Source organism: Coturnix japonica, chromosome 12 (assembly GCF_001577835.2).
Source record: "Coturnix japonica isolate 7356 chromosome 12, Coturnix japonica 2.1, whole genome shotgun sequence".
Taxonomy (NCBI): domain Eukaryota; kingdom Metazoa; phylum Chordata; class Aves; order Galliformes; family Phasianidae; genus Coturnix; species Coturnix japonica.
In genome coordinates this window covers 10490266-10505412 of record NC_029527.1, presented here as the reverse complement: position 1 = coordinate 10505412, position 15147 = coordinate 10490266, and the positions used below count along the sequence as shown (strand labels likewise).

The 15147-nt window shown below is 42.5% G+C and overlaps 1 protein-coding gene across 1 annotated transcript in view; it reads right to left on the bottom strand.

The window, feature by feature from the left end:
• The window catches only part of PTPRG (protein tyrosine phosphatase receptor type G), a 370232-nt gene that overhangs the window by 75335 nt on the left and 279750 nt on the right, over positions 1-15147 (bottom strand). Inside the window, exons 9-10 of the mRNA XM_015875220.2 lie at positions 2551-2735; positions 444-552 (exon numbers count right to left, since the gene is read on the bottom strand). Coding sequence (XP_015730706.1) covers positions 444-552; positions 2551-2735 — 294 coding nt within the window. The remainder of the gene's footprint in view (positions 1-443; positions 553-2550; positions 2736-15147) is intronic.

The window sequence follows — 15147 nt, the reverse complement described above, 5'->3', positions numbered from 1 at the left end:
CTGTCTGATTCCTGCTCTCCCTGCAATGTTGTTAACACCACAGCACATACTGCATACACTGGGGCAGAACTAAGCTGTGTCCATCTTGCGCACACAGTAAAACATCTGTACATGTGGTTCTCAACATGAGACTGATCTCCTTTTCCCTTTACATAAGGGGGACACCGATCATCCACATGTTCTGCTACAGCTGTGTCCCTGATGCAGAAGAGTCTGCAATGGATTTATTCTAGGAAACTAACACCAAGTTTTGCACTAGGCAAATTCTTATCACTGGAAATAAGACTCTGATGTTCACTGGTCACAGTATGGAACAAGCACTATCTGCATGCATTCAAACATCATCTGAAATCATTCCACACCATACAGCATTCTGTAAAGAAAACGTTAAACACACACAGTCACTTAATGTAACAGTACGTATGTACATTTGGTTTTTTTACCTTGAAAGAGCATAGTCTGGCTAAAGTCACTACGCATTTCATTTCGGCAAACTGCTTGAACTCTGAACAGATAAAGGATGTCAGGTGAGACATGGCTAATGATGGCCTTCTGTTTAAAAAAAATAGATATTATTCAGTTTTTTACCCCCACAGTACTGTCCACGATCAGTTTGAAATATATAAAGCATTGTGCTAACATTGTCTTATACGGCACAAACATCCTCACTGATATCTTAATGGAAATTTTCACTGATTTCCCTGGAAGGGCAAGGCCAAGGTCAAAAGACTTCCTTGGGACATAAATGGTTCACTCAGACCTTGCTGACTTCATTCTGTTTCTCAAGGAAGAGGTGAATGTGCCCCATGACAATCTCCTGCTCTGAGGGTCTCTGCTCTCAGAAACACCTACACTCCTAATTAATTGACCTTAAAGAAATTCAAGTGAGATTTTTGTTGGCAGAGATGCAAGTCCCAAACCTGTTTTAAGCCCAGAAAAGGACTATATGCTCAAACTGACTATTCTGCAACCAACAGGTTATGGAAATTAGATGCTGGTGGCCTGCAATGGTTCGGCACACTGGCTGGGATGTTGCTATACACTCTTAGACATGAGATGCTGCCTTGCTGCCTTCCAGCTACTTCTCTGTGTTGCCTTAAACTGCAATCACATCAGTTCGTGTTTTCAAGCACAAAGCACCAGTGGCTGTGGAGATCACTTGAAATACCAGTGATCTCTTTAACATAACACTGTCTAGCTCTGTTTTAAGATGGGACAGCCCAGCTGTCTCTGCCAGAGCACTAAAGGCAAATTGCACTTTGCTCCAAAAAAGACTTTCTTTCTTCTCTTGCCCCTAAAATAGACTAAGCTGTCGTTGCTTTCTTAACCTCCAAGCTCTGCTGCACAGCACAGGGTCTCACAGCAATTTATTTCGAAGCTATCACTCCATCACATCCCCTGCACTTTTAATTATTTCTTTTACATCAAACAGGATGCCGTCTCCATGCCCACCTCATTTTTGCTGATTAAGGCTCTCCTCCCTATGCCTGATTAAAATGAAATCTCCCTTAAGAGTGCAAAGTTATGACAAGAGAGAGGTTACAATACATCATAACCTTGGGTGCCTTTCAATACATTCCTGTCTGGTTTTGTGAGGCACATCATTCCCTAATGTGACCCAGATAACAATGTCTAGTGGGGAAATTGAAAATATAAATGGAAAATGAAGTAAAAGAATCTTCATCTAAGGGAATAAGAGAAGTATTATTGTATAACTGATTGAATGGGCCCACAGGACTGTGTATTTGAAAAAAAAACACCACGATAACAGTCATTAGGAATAACACTCTGTGCTCCTGCATTTTTCATGTGCATATACAATTACTGATTTCATTATTCTAGAGGCTTTCTTTGATTAACAATAAACGGAGGCCTTTCAAACCTGAATATGTCACTTTGATTTTATATGCAGAGAACGTTAAAAGACCGGTACAATACTTGCTTCCACTTAGACAAGAATGACAAGCAGATCAAATCCTAAATGGAGGAGATAGATCAGTGTTTGCATCTGTGCTGGAGCTGTCGTGCTCTTCCCACTTCTTCTCTTACAGCAGGAGTGAGGCACTGCATATACAGAGCTACTCTGCAATAATTCTCCAGACCTGACTACTGCTGGCAGCACTTACTGATCAGAAACCGATCCAAAGACTGCAAAGGGCTATGCACAGGGAAGAGCCTGAAGCCAGCAGAAGATTTTGGGGGATCGGGGATTTTAATGTGAAAAGCTGTGAGCTGAACAGAAGCTAAAAGGTACTCAGAGTCAGACTATTTCCTGAGCCAGCTGCTTCTCAGCAACAGCACATGAAAACGTGTCTGCACATTTAATCCTTTATGCACTCACATATACTATAAAATCAGACACCAATGTTTGGGTTAAGTCTGTTAGACAATGTTCAACTAGTGCCTAACAATCTAATAGCAATAAGCAGCAAGTCAAATGCTAGTCTGTCTGTAATGCAACAGCTGCTTCCCTTCTCTGCTTCCTTCTGCTAAGAAGACAATGTAAGGACAGTTTGACACATGTGTCTGGGGCTGATGCTGTGGTTTTACCAGGTCCTTGTCACTGTCCTTGGTGAAAGTCTTCTCCTTTTCATCTTCATTTTTAGTCCAACTGTAGGAGATCATGTAGTTCATGATTGGAGGGTGGTAGATGGTTTCTGGTTGGTTCCAGGTTACAAGCAATGCTGTCCTGTTCACAGGCTGCACTTTCATGTTGACTGGGGGAGTGCTGCAAGCTGAAAAAGGAGAAGAAAAATATGAAACTCTCGTAAATACCTGAGAGAAAACAAAAAGGGAGAACTGTGCCTCACTCTAAGACCCAAGCTTTTTCTTTAATGCCCTTGCCTGCAGTAATAGCTTACACTGCAATCCACTGAGACCAATGGGATTTAATACCACCTGCAGCTGCTTTCTGCTCTCCAGAGTAAAGGGAGAGAGAGAATCCATTCTCTGCAAGTTGGCCGCTCTGTGCTTTGCCTCAGTTTCAGACCTGGCCATTTGCACTTATATTTCAACCTGGTCACTAAAAAGTTTTATATTTCCACATTCACAGGTTCCCTTACAGCTGAGCCCCACCTTCCCTGGCCCCCACTCTTTTGCCATATGAAGGAAGAAAACAACCTGGTGTGCTCTGCAGGCTCTGGCAGTAGCTGTAACCTCTAAAAATGTGACATTGTTATTGCAGTAATCATTGTCCTCTTCACCCAGTACATCTTTTGTACATGAAAAGTTACTTCTTGCTTTTTCCCTACATATTTTCCTTCATAGTCTCTGAACTGTTCGTCATTAAAATATCAACAGCACAGGAAAGAGCAGCACCTGATGGCCCTCAGCCATCTCCTTCTGCTAACAGGCAGGGGAACCTTCCAGCCAGTCTCCAAAACCTGTGACTCTCTCACCATACCCAGAATGCAGAGGCAGAAGTCACTTCTGGCCCAAGCCATGGTTGGTGGGGTGGTCAGCACAAAACAGCTTAAATAGACGGGGAGCTATGGCTTCTGCTCAATGCATATGGCCAAACCCAAACCTCTCCAGGGAAAAGCACACTCTGGCACAGAACCAACACAAACACTTTGTGGAGGAGTGGGATGCAGAGCACAGCCCACTCGCAGCTGCTGCGGAACATACCTTTCAAGCAATTGAAATATGAAGGTCAAGGTACTAATGAAAAACACTAGATGGCACTCATACGCTATCTAAAAGCCTATCATTCACTTTCCAACTATGGAGTTTAGATTTTTCCCAAACTTTAAAAAATCACGTTTAAAATAAACAATTCAGGACAGATTCTCATGTTCACTTTCCAAATATAAACTCTGAACCAAGAAAAATCACTTGCAATGATACCTAAATACATGCACTGTAGCAAAGGAGATGGTTAATTTTGGCAGGGAAAGTCAAAGCATCACCAGCCCATCACATTTACACTGTTTCAGTTACTTTTCCCAATATGACTTTTCCATTTAAAGCCAGCCCATCCAGCTTGTATGTATGCTGGTATGTGTGGTGACTGGGCATATATCTGGACATTATTTCACTTCTATAGAGTCTTGGTTGTACTGAAAAGTCTGCTTCTGAGCCTACAGTTCCAGGTTGGTCTCATAGCTCTGCTGTTGCATTAATGAAATAAGTTACAGTTCCTAAATAAAAGAGAGAAGAGTGCTGTACACACCAATATTACCAATACAACAGAAAAACACCCAAGGGCTTCATTCTGCTGGCAATGCAGCTGGGTGCTGAAGGGGAGGGCCTGGACCTGGCTCTGAGGGCACAGCTGAGAGCAGACAGCATTGCTGGGATTTAAAGAGCTTCGTAGTTCTTGGTATGCCTCTCCACGCTCACCTTCTTCTGCTGAGACTGTCAGATCAATTCTCACATCACTGTTTACAGATAACGGTGCCAATAAATCATAACTGCCCCCTCTGAATCCCTTTGTCATCACAGAATCGCTCCTCAAAACGCCACGCCAGCCTTTACCATTCCTCCTAAGCAAATCTGACTGGAGGTGGCACCCAGGGTGAAGGACTACCCAGACCTAAAAGCCCTATCTAGTCCTCCTTCTCCATGAGGATATTCAGAGATTTATACAGTGAAAGCAGTCATGCATTAAATTGTTTTAGAAATAATTCAAGCAGATAACCTTCATGAGAGATGGACAGATTACCTTAATTGCAGTTTTACTCTCAACCACCCCAAGCGAGTGCTTTTTCAGACAACAACCCTAAGTCAACCATGGACAGGGGACTGCCACGTCCTCCATTCCACACCACTCTTTGCAGCTGGCATCCACACAACTCAGAACAGCTCATGACTATCAGAGGAGAGAAGCAGGTATGTCCCAAGGGTAAATGGAGACATACAGGCTCAGTGTTAAGACATCCAGTGCCACCGTGCAATGTGATCCAAGGATATGGGCACTTAAACCAGCTCAATGACTGCAGGACTTCACTGAGACGTGCTGATATGTTTTTACCAGGGCCACTGCATGACTGGGGTGAGCTGCCTTCACAGCCAGCCAAAAGGAGATGGAATTTACCCTGCTGCTATTTCAAGGTAAATAATGTTACAAACGTTTTATGACTTAGAATGACTTTGCCTCAATTCCTCAGAGGCACTTAGAAGAATCCTGATGTAATTAAGTAATAACCAGCATTTTCTGTTCACTCACTTTTTTTTTACAGCTTATGAATGGGCAAAAAAAAATATATATCCCTTTTATAAAATGAAACATATGGTTTCATTAATTTAACCAAACCTGCTCGGGACACAATGGAATAAAAAAACATTTGATCCAATAATTCAATTTGATGATTTAATTAAAGAGATGTATAATAATGTAGCAAATGTCTGAAAAGCAAGAAAAAAACCATAATGATTTGACCATTTATAAAACAACTGGCATTTTCCACAGAAGTAATTTTCCTTTCAATATTCTGTGTGCACTGGATTTGCAGCAGAAGATTAAAAAAAAAATTGCAGCTCTTCTCTTTCTTTTCTATTATTATTATTATGTTTTTAACACTAAAGAGCTTCTACTGATTCCACAAAATGTGCCTGAAGGACAAACAGAAGCAGAAAGAGGTTGGGTCAGGGAAGAGGTGACTGAGTGTTCCTCGGGACTGAATCAGAACACAGCGAATAGAAACACGAGTGGGTTGGTGGGTTGGTCAACGTTTTCTTTTAACCAGGCAACATAAGCAAAGAATCCAGTGAACTCACAATGTGCTTCAGAAAAAAAGGAAGAACTCAGCCCAAGAACCAACATCGCTTCACACTGAAATGGCAGATTTCAGCTATTTTTAGGAAAGTATTACTAATGTTCTATGTTAAATTCAGATCCTACGGGATAATAAAAATACCGAGGGAGATTTCAGGATGTCTCTCTGTGGTTAACAGTGACCAACCCTGTATGTGTTCCACATCTGCACAGATGTGGCACTGAGGGATCTGGTTGGTGGGCATGGTGGGGGTGGGCGGTGGTTGGACTGGATGATCTCAGTGGTCTTTTCCAACCTTAACGATCCTCTGAACACCGAGCAGAGATACTTGAACTAGCTCTGTGTAGGTCTAGGGTGATACCAAAGCCATGACAGAGGGCTATCAGACAGACAGTGCCAGGTCCTCTGGAGACAGAACAACCTGGGGCCACAGGAACATCTCTGTGAGGCTCAGCAGGATGGGACATTGGCTGCAGCAGGGGCACATCATGCAGCAGTGCCCTGTATGCTGCATGTCTTGGACCTCTACAAATAAAACCCAAAAGCTCACTTAAGCTTAGAGAAAACCTGTTTACCACTTGCAGACAAATGCAGCATGATAATACAGTCCTAAGCACTGGCCAGGCCAGTCATACAGCGCAGAATTACTTTCTTCATGTTAAAAAACATTCCAGTGGGCTGGAACAAACAAAATTAATTTAACAACTCCACATTCATCTCTTCCATAATTTGATTTGTGTGTTGTATTTGGCTACATAACCTCCACGAGGCTTTCCTAACTGGAGCCTGATAAAGCTTAATCCAAAAGCTCCTGGCAGCTCCATTTCAGAGAGCTGAAAGACAAAAAGGGGGCTTATCATTTTGCAAAAATTAACCACTGATATTTAGATACACCCATGACTGCAGAAAGGGCATGTCAGAGAGATTACGACAGCTTTCCTTTTCTGTTTGTTTGTTTTCAAAAGCAGCCCACAATTCTCTTTCAGAGAGAGAGATGCAAAAGCAGCCAAGCTTTCTGGGTTTCATTATGCTTTTTGCATATGCTACCTGTGGTTATAAGAACTACTTAGGGAAAGCATGAGAGAGCACAGGAGCTATATATGGGGTTATTTCTTCTACATCTTCTCCCTGTAATACAGGTATCTCTCATGATGAATCCAGTGGTACTGAGCTCAGAGGGATTTATAAAATCCTCTAAAAATATTCTAAGTTAGCTTTTCTGTGCATAAAAATGTCACTACTTTAAATGCAGTTATTTCTAGCTGTGCTATGCCCTCTTTTGGAAAATCCCACTCTCTCCCTCCTGTTACACGTCTCAGCAACACAAACCTGCCATTCCTTTTCCTTGGTATCATGGGATATGCATTGAGTGATGGAATTCTGACATTTTTCTGCACAGAAAAGCAGCATCCCAGTGAAGTCCTGAATCCCTTGTGAGATGGGCTTGGACCTTCTGATGCAATTCATAAACAGAAACATCTGCATATGGGGATGTACCCATAGCATGCTACTGCCTGAGGACTGCTCAGAGACAGCTAAAAGACAGCGACAGGGGTCTTGTGCTGCTTAGGTTTACAGCTGCTGGCTGGAAGGTGAGAGGGGCTTCACTTCTCGTTCTTCTCACCTGTTTCAGAAATATATGGGACTGCTGGCATGAAATGGTTCTTCCACTGCAAAGGAGGAGCAAAGCAGACGGGACATTTTTCCCGACAAAGTCGAGAGAAAAGTAACTGAGAGGTCAATAGGATGTTGCATGCTTTTCTTCCTCACGGGGCAAACAAGTGGGCAGCTGAGTTCTTGAGGCAGAACGGCTGCTTATTTCCCCTAAGCCTCAGCACTGGGAAGGAGCTGGAAGAGCCAGGTCTGCAGGACAGATGGAGCCCTTGCTGCCACTGCTATAGTGATGCCCAAACTCAGCCCTGAGTTTCACAGCTGATGTCAGAGGAGCCTGCAAACAGCATCATCGATGCCTGCACTATTGGAAAAACATTGTGCCAAGCTTGGCAGCATGCAGAGACCTGATTGCAGACAAGACAGAAGCAATGCCACCACCAGCAAAGGGAAGAAAAATGCTTTCAACAATATGTACACACACACTCGTATTCCTTCTCATTATCAGGTCCTCAAAACTATAAAAACATTCACACTTGCTTTAATGCCACGCCAACACAATCATGGTACCAGTGGTGATACAGTGCCAGCTCCAGCTGCCTCGTGTTGGTGCTACTCGATGGAAATGCCTGAGAAGGGAATCTGACCCATGACAAACAACAGCATTCTTTTGGCTGTCTGATTTAATCTTGGAGTTCAGCAAGGGCTGTGCTCCCAGAGGATAACAAATCGACTACGAGGATCATATGCAGAGACAACACATGCTCTAATACATAGAAAAGTGCTATGAGGCATACTTACAACATTTTCGCCCTACTCCTTTTACTAAATGTGTGCAATTCTTTTCTTTGCTTTAGCGTATGCTGTTAACTTCCTGTAGTACTTATAAATGACATTATTAATATATAAGGATAATTGCTTTAAAGGGAAGCATGCATTTTTCCTTTACCTTTGCCTGCACTTTGCCAGCAGGCATTTGCAGGCTCTGGAGCATGCTATACACGCAAATATTTGTGTTGATCTACTTCAATCCACAGGCAGAATGTAGCTAGGAGACAGACTATTTATCTTCCCTGCTCTTACCTTTCACTATGCTTCAAACAAGGCTGTTTCTTAAGGTGTAAGGGACACTGACAGATCCTGCACTTGTTTTTTGAGCCGCATGAAGTAACATCTTAGACTGCACATGGGGCATTGCTGCCCCAGCAGCACTAGGCAGGCTGGCTTTACCCCTGGTCTACCTGCCCATTTCCTGAGGTGAATGTATAACCAGCATTTGGAGCATTTTTGATTCATTCCTGTATGGCTCTTTCTAGCATTTGAGTTTCCATGGCATCACAGCAACAGATCCTATTTTTCTGAAAGGCATGGATTATGTGTTTTACTAGGCTGTGTTTGAGCCCAAACATTTCATATAGTTCACAAACATCGTTCTACAGCTGTGGCCTGAATCCTTGAATCCTCAGCAGGCACAGAGCAGCTTTGCTCCATCAGATGCCATGCTGGGCTAAGCTGATGTCTGCTGGGGATTGGCTCCACAAGCTCTATGTTTATACTGCACACACATACATGCACACAAAGGGTGCCCTGTGTTTAAAATATACATTTACATCCTTATATAGACAGTGTGTCTGACGTAGCACATTCAGTGGCATGTGCTGAATGCATATGGGGAGCAAGAGGGATTTCCTGCAGGAAGGATGCATGTCTGTTGTGTTGGCCAAAATGCCATTTCCAATGTCCTGGTGAGGGCTGCTTGGATCAGGAGGCATAGGAGGAATGAGCCAATGGGGCCAGGAGAGCATTCTGGTACCTGCCCCACGGGTGCCCCAAATCAGTGAGGGAAAGTGGCCTTTTTGCAGCCTTTGCAGGCTTTTTCCAATGAGAAAGATGCTCCACAGGCACAGCACAGGCCAATGAAATTAAAATCACTCCTTCTATTGGCCAAACAGCTGGATCAGTGGGTACACAGCACAGAAATGAATTCCCCACAGGCTTAAGTGGAGCAAATCATCCAGTTCCCTTACAAGTACCTGGCTCTTCTAGCTACAGTGGCGGCTATGAACCCAAACTATGTTTCCTTTCACTCTCTATTCCTCCAGCTATTTTGGTTATGCTTTTATACGTAACATATAAACAAGTGCAAACAGTTACTTACTGCTTATTAATAAAGCTACTGGCACGCTGTCCACTACATTCAGGGACAGCCCCATGCAGAGCTCACATGGCAACTTCACAAAGGTTACAGTGGGTGAAAGCAGTAGCCAACAGAAGAGTCACTACAAAGGCAAGCATGAGGTCACGTTTATACACCACATCTTTTTGCACCTGATTTCCTTTCAAAATGGGCCATTTTTTTTCCCTATAATGCTTTGTCTTCTACCTGACTAACTCACGACTATTTAGGATACAGCAGCCTGTCCTCTCCCACTTCTGCACTGTGCACTCCAAGACAGCAGTGCACATGAGGATCAGCACTGCAGATCAAGACGTGGATGACAAAAGCAAATCTGAGGTGGAACAGATGAGACATGCAGAAGGAGCAGACTGGCTACAGCAGGTACCCAAGGTGCATGGCAAAAGAGACTATCACAGCTGAAAGGGAGTACACTTGCTCACAGCACTGAGGGATAGTGGCTGGGCAAGCCTACAGTGCAGGAAGATGCAGGGCAAGCAATTAGCAGTGTGGTGTTACCACCCTCAAGTGCAACCTTTTGCACCCAGTCAGCCTGCTGCGCCAGCTGAAACCCTAATAATGATACATAGATTCATCTGCACCAGCACACAGCAGTAGGGCACTGACCTGATTAAAGTACACAGTTCATGAAAGAGGAATGGAATGGGAAAGGGCAATCTTCATAACAATATGAAATCAAAAAGTAGGAAAAAATCCAGTCATCCAAGGAAAGGGGGAAGGAGCTGTTAAGCTGTGAGGAAATCAACCTGTAAGACTGATTCTTCCAAAGTGCAAAAACAATCAAGTGGTAAACATCTCATAAATTAACTAAAAACGTTCCTGCTCATTTGCATTTCCCCGAAGATACTCAAAGAAAATAAATAGTAACGTTTTGGTTTAGCAATTCCGTGTTAAGACGTCAGTGTGTGTTATTTTAAATTTATGTTTACAATGCTGTTGTTTCAGAGAGATTACAGTTATGCTATACAATATTTTGTGGCCATTTAGGTTTGAATAAAATATATGCATTCTGTATAAGTAGAACTTGTCTGCTAATCCCCTTTCTGGCCTCCCAGAGAGAACCTGAGGGCATGAAGAGACCATGAAGTTGTTTTTAGGAAGTTCTCATAAAACATGTGCATTTAGAAAGCAAAAACAAATTACTGGGAGTAATAACAAAGGCTCTAAATGAGGCAAATAACTCGTTCTCATTGAGAAATACTGCCATCAGAGCTCTAAACTATCTGTCTCTGAACGGCAACGTCACTGCACTGCGCTTAATCTCCAGCAGAACTTAAGACTGTAGATAATGCTGCAGTGGAGATGCACTCCTAAGTAGCAACAGGACAAGAAGTAATAAGCTGAAGTTGCACGAGAGTTCAGGTTGGATATCAGAAACCATTTCTTCTCCAAAAGAGTGACGATGCACTGGCACAGGCTGCTCAGGGAGGTGATGGAGTCACTGCCCCTGTAGGTGTCCAAGAAGTGTGAAGATGTGGCACTGAGGGACGTGGTCAGTGGACATGGTGGGGGTGAGTCAACGGTCGGACTTGGTTGTCTTAAAGATCTTTTTCAGATGCAATGGTTATGTGATTCTACGATGCACTCCAACACAATGATGCCATGCCAAAAACACATTACCTTCAGAGGAAGCCTTGGTTTCTTCACAGAAGCTGTGAAGTTACACCTAAGAACTGAACTGTTTTGCTCAAGCAGTGCTGTATCTTTGGCTGCAGATCGATAGCAGGAGCCACAGCTCCAGTGCAAAGCATGGGGGAAGGAAAATCCAAGTACCTTCCGGGTGGTTTTAGTGGCATTAAGTTACAATGATTTCCAAATGGTATCACTACAACTTACAAAGAGCACTAAAGGAAAAGGATCACCTGCACACTACTAGAGAAATGTCCCAGCTGTTAGAGTTCCAAGCTAAGTTTTACTAGAGTGAATTTACGATTGCTTATCATTTAACTTAGCCTAGGATCATAATTAAAGACAGTACTCTAAGGTGAATTCCCACTGATGGGAAACAGCATCATCTGAGACTCCAGCAAAGAGTAATCAGACACCTTTGGGGAAGTAATCAGGCATCTGTGAAAGAAAACTCTGATGTCAAGAGCCCCTCACATGGGATGCTTGTTTAAGTGTTGGGAGGCTTGCAGCACGTTTAATGAGATAGAAAGGTTAAAGGTTTTTTCTTTTTCTTCCAGAGTTAAAAAACATAAAGAGAAGAACCAACATTTGACGGTTCTAATTAGCAGCAAAATGAAATGGGCAAATATTGTTGCACACGGGGTACACCCTGAAACAAGGAAATGAAACACCTTTTCCTCCTGAGCTTCCATACCTTCATCTAACTGAAGAAGGTAAGGTTCTGTAAATCTCTCTCTCCTTCATGGGACATCATAAGAAAGTACCAAACAATATGCAGGAATGGGTCCTTAAACAGGATAGACTTTTATGTAAGAACTCTGTCCACCAAGGGCGATGTACACCATGAATGTGATAAATAATTAGCACTAACTTTGGAAGCTGCCTATGAAAAGCCATGAACACAATTCATGAAGGACACAATTCTGAGCTACAGAGGGCAGGACTGATAAGAAAGGAGAAAATTCTAACAGAGATAGTTATTTGCAAACAATCAAGTGCTGCCACTGGCTGTTATTCACAGTACCTGGTGAATATTTTACAGATGCACTCATGGTTTAGTATGTCTGTACAGAGAACCTCAACATTTGCAAAACTTTATATGAAATGGTAGCGTAACACTGATGAGTCCTCTGGTATGATGGTTTATTATCTACCCGCCAGCTGTTATTATTATATAGCTGTACTGTGTATATCTTGAATGGTGGATTTCAGAAATACTATATTTAAAGGCAGTCTGTATGGTTTCTTAAAACAGCTCTAGGGTCAACTTCAGAATTAAGTTCAGTCCACAGGCTCTGCTTTAGCAGAGATCTTATGCGTAGGCTTTTAGCTCAGGCATACGAGCAGTTCTCAAGAGAACTGCTTTAAATTGGCTTTTGTGAACAGGCGGAAGGAATGAGATAACAGAACCAAAGAAAACTCTTCTTACTAAAAACTAACACAAAAGGAAAACAGGAGTTTCCACTCTCAACTGAAAATTTAGTCTTCTACGCTATTTCAAGTTAACTACAATATTTTTGCCATCTTATATTCTGGTTGCTGTAAACAGTGCCATCTCCCTTTAGTGCCTCTTTAAAATTAAATAATAAGAGGAAAAGGAGAGTAACTACAAAAGAAAAGATGCAACATTCACACTTAGCTCACAGGCTGGACCCAAATTCATTGGAGGCTGTACTGTGACCCAAGATGGCTTTGATAAAGAGGAGAAAAGACATTCCCGTTTGCTGCCAAAGCATTCAGGATCCCATGCTTATCAATGGACAACTGCAGAACCTCACTGCTTTGTGCTGATCTGAAGCTTGCTTTTCAGTGGGGAATTCTGAAAATTATTCTGCACATTATGCAAATTGTTCTGGGCACATTTTCCTCCAAACTAAGAAAAGCTTACATAACAAATGCTACGCTGCTTTCTAGATTAGCACTACTGCCCACAGACTTAATAGTGTGTGACAGAAGAAACAAATTGCAAAAATTCACACCGACAAACAAATCCAAACTTCCCCTCCAGAGCTGGAGACCATCACAAACCATACTACCTTGCTGTAGAAAGACACATTTTCATGACCTTGCCCTCTCCTACAACATACAAACTTAAGCCCAGGAGAGCATACAGGGAAGTAACATGTGACAGCCACTGGTCACATTGCCAAACGCAATGTGGAAAGCATTGAGATGCAACTGTGAGGTATGCAGAAGATTCCGCATAGAATAAATTTGTTATGCTAACCCCACGCTCTTATATTTGTATGCTAGACTGTCTGGCTGAGCAGCACTCTGTATTCAGCTTCTTGGTACTTTTGCATGAATGACATTGTATAAAGAGGTACTGTATTTACTAGCTGAATAAACAATAGGTTTTGCTTTCACTCAAGTATTATGACTTCAACTCATTTTATTTATATGTCAGTAGTTCAGAATGTGCAGTGGTCCAGGCACATCATCACTGTTCACCTTTGTCAAAGAAAGGGCCAGAAACATCCACGTTGTTATATCTCTAGAACAGCTATAACTCATCCCTGTAACCTTTGGAGGATATGCAACAATTCATTTTGTGTTAGTAACACTGCAGCAATCTATTTATTTTTGAATTCATGAAAAAAATACACCTATCTTCAGTGTCCCTTGGTGTGCACACAGCCCAAAATGTGACAAGTTGACAGAGCTGGTACAAAAAGACTGGCTGCCCAGCCATTAGCTTCCTACAGCAAAAGCTCAAGGGAAAAAGAAATCACCGACTTTAGCATCATCCCTGCCATTAGATGGCACGCTGGATGTTGTCAGATCACAGGAAGGGGGATATGTAACTCCCTACGTGAGTCTCTAAGAAGCATGATGTAAGCTCAAGTACAGAGATTACAGGACCTGGAAATGCTGGGAGAGGACCCAGGGAGCACGTTCTCAGGAAACCAGTCCCCAGGCATGGAAGATGTTAAGCACCCAGGTACCAAACTAACCGAGGATGGATCCACATTTATGCAGCTCCCTTGATCCAATGAGCTGGCTTGCATCACGTTAACTAAGCCACATGCACTTGGCTGAAGGAGTCGTAAGAGTCCATAAGGAGCAAAATCAGCGAGAATCATTCCAGTGACTTCAAGTGCCCCTTCAAAATCAATTCTTCCAAGTTCAAGGTGACCCCATTAACTACAGACCCTAGCATTCGTAATGCCTGTCATCGTGGCTTTCAGGCATTTACCGCGTGGGGTAAAAATCACCTAAAACATTTTTATAATCTTAAAAACCTTGCAGTGAGGAAAAGAATATTCAGGCATATGGCCAAAACAATAAAATCTTGACTATTATACCATGCATACCAGCAGTACCTTGGCTGCACTCAAAATAATAACTAGATAGTTTTGTCACTTTTAACATAACGTAACCTATTAACTTTCATCACTGTTCTGGGTAAGTAATACGTACACAGGATATAACTGAAGAAATAAATATTGACACATGTTGCTATTAAAACACTGACTGAAAACTGCAGACCAGAGCATCAGAGCGTAGCAGGGTCTCTTCAATCCCAAGATCTCCTTCTCACTTCTGATGTAAATTTTTCATCCCAAGGCTGCCTTTAATGTAAATGGGGTTTGTGTACATGTATATTATATATATAAAAATAAGCACGCTCACAGAATAATGAGCCCCGAGAAATACACTCTTTCAGCACTCTTGAGGGAAGGTGAGGCTGCTGAACGCAGCTGTTTTCATGATTCACATCTGAAAACTACGCTCTATGGGCCTGGCCAGGTGAAAATGGCAGGTACGCAAGGGCAGCTTGTAAATCTGCTCAGCTATTTCCTTCTGGCAAACTGCCCCCTGTCCTTTAACTTTACTCCGGACTGGTTAAGCACCATGCACTTCTCAAGACTGAAGACTGGGAACTACATGTCATTTCTCCTACCCATAAATAACAGCAGTCAATAAAATAAAGGCAAATAAAGGCAGTAAATGATATTTATTTCCAGTCTTATTTTATCCTGCACACATTTC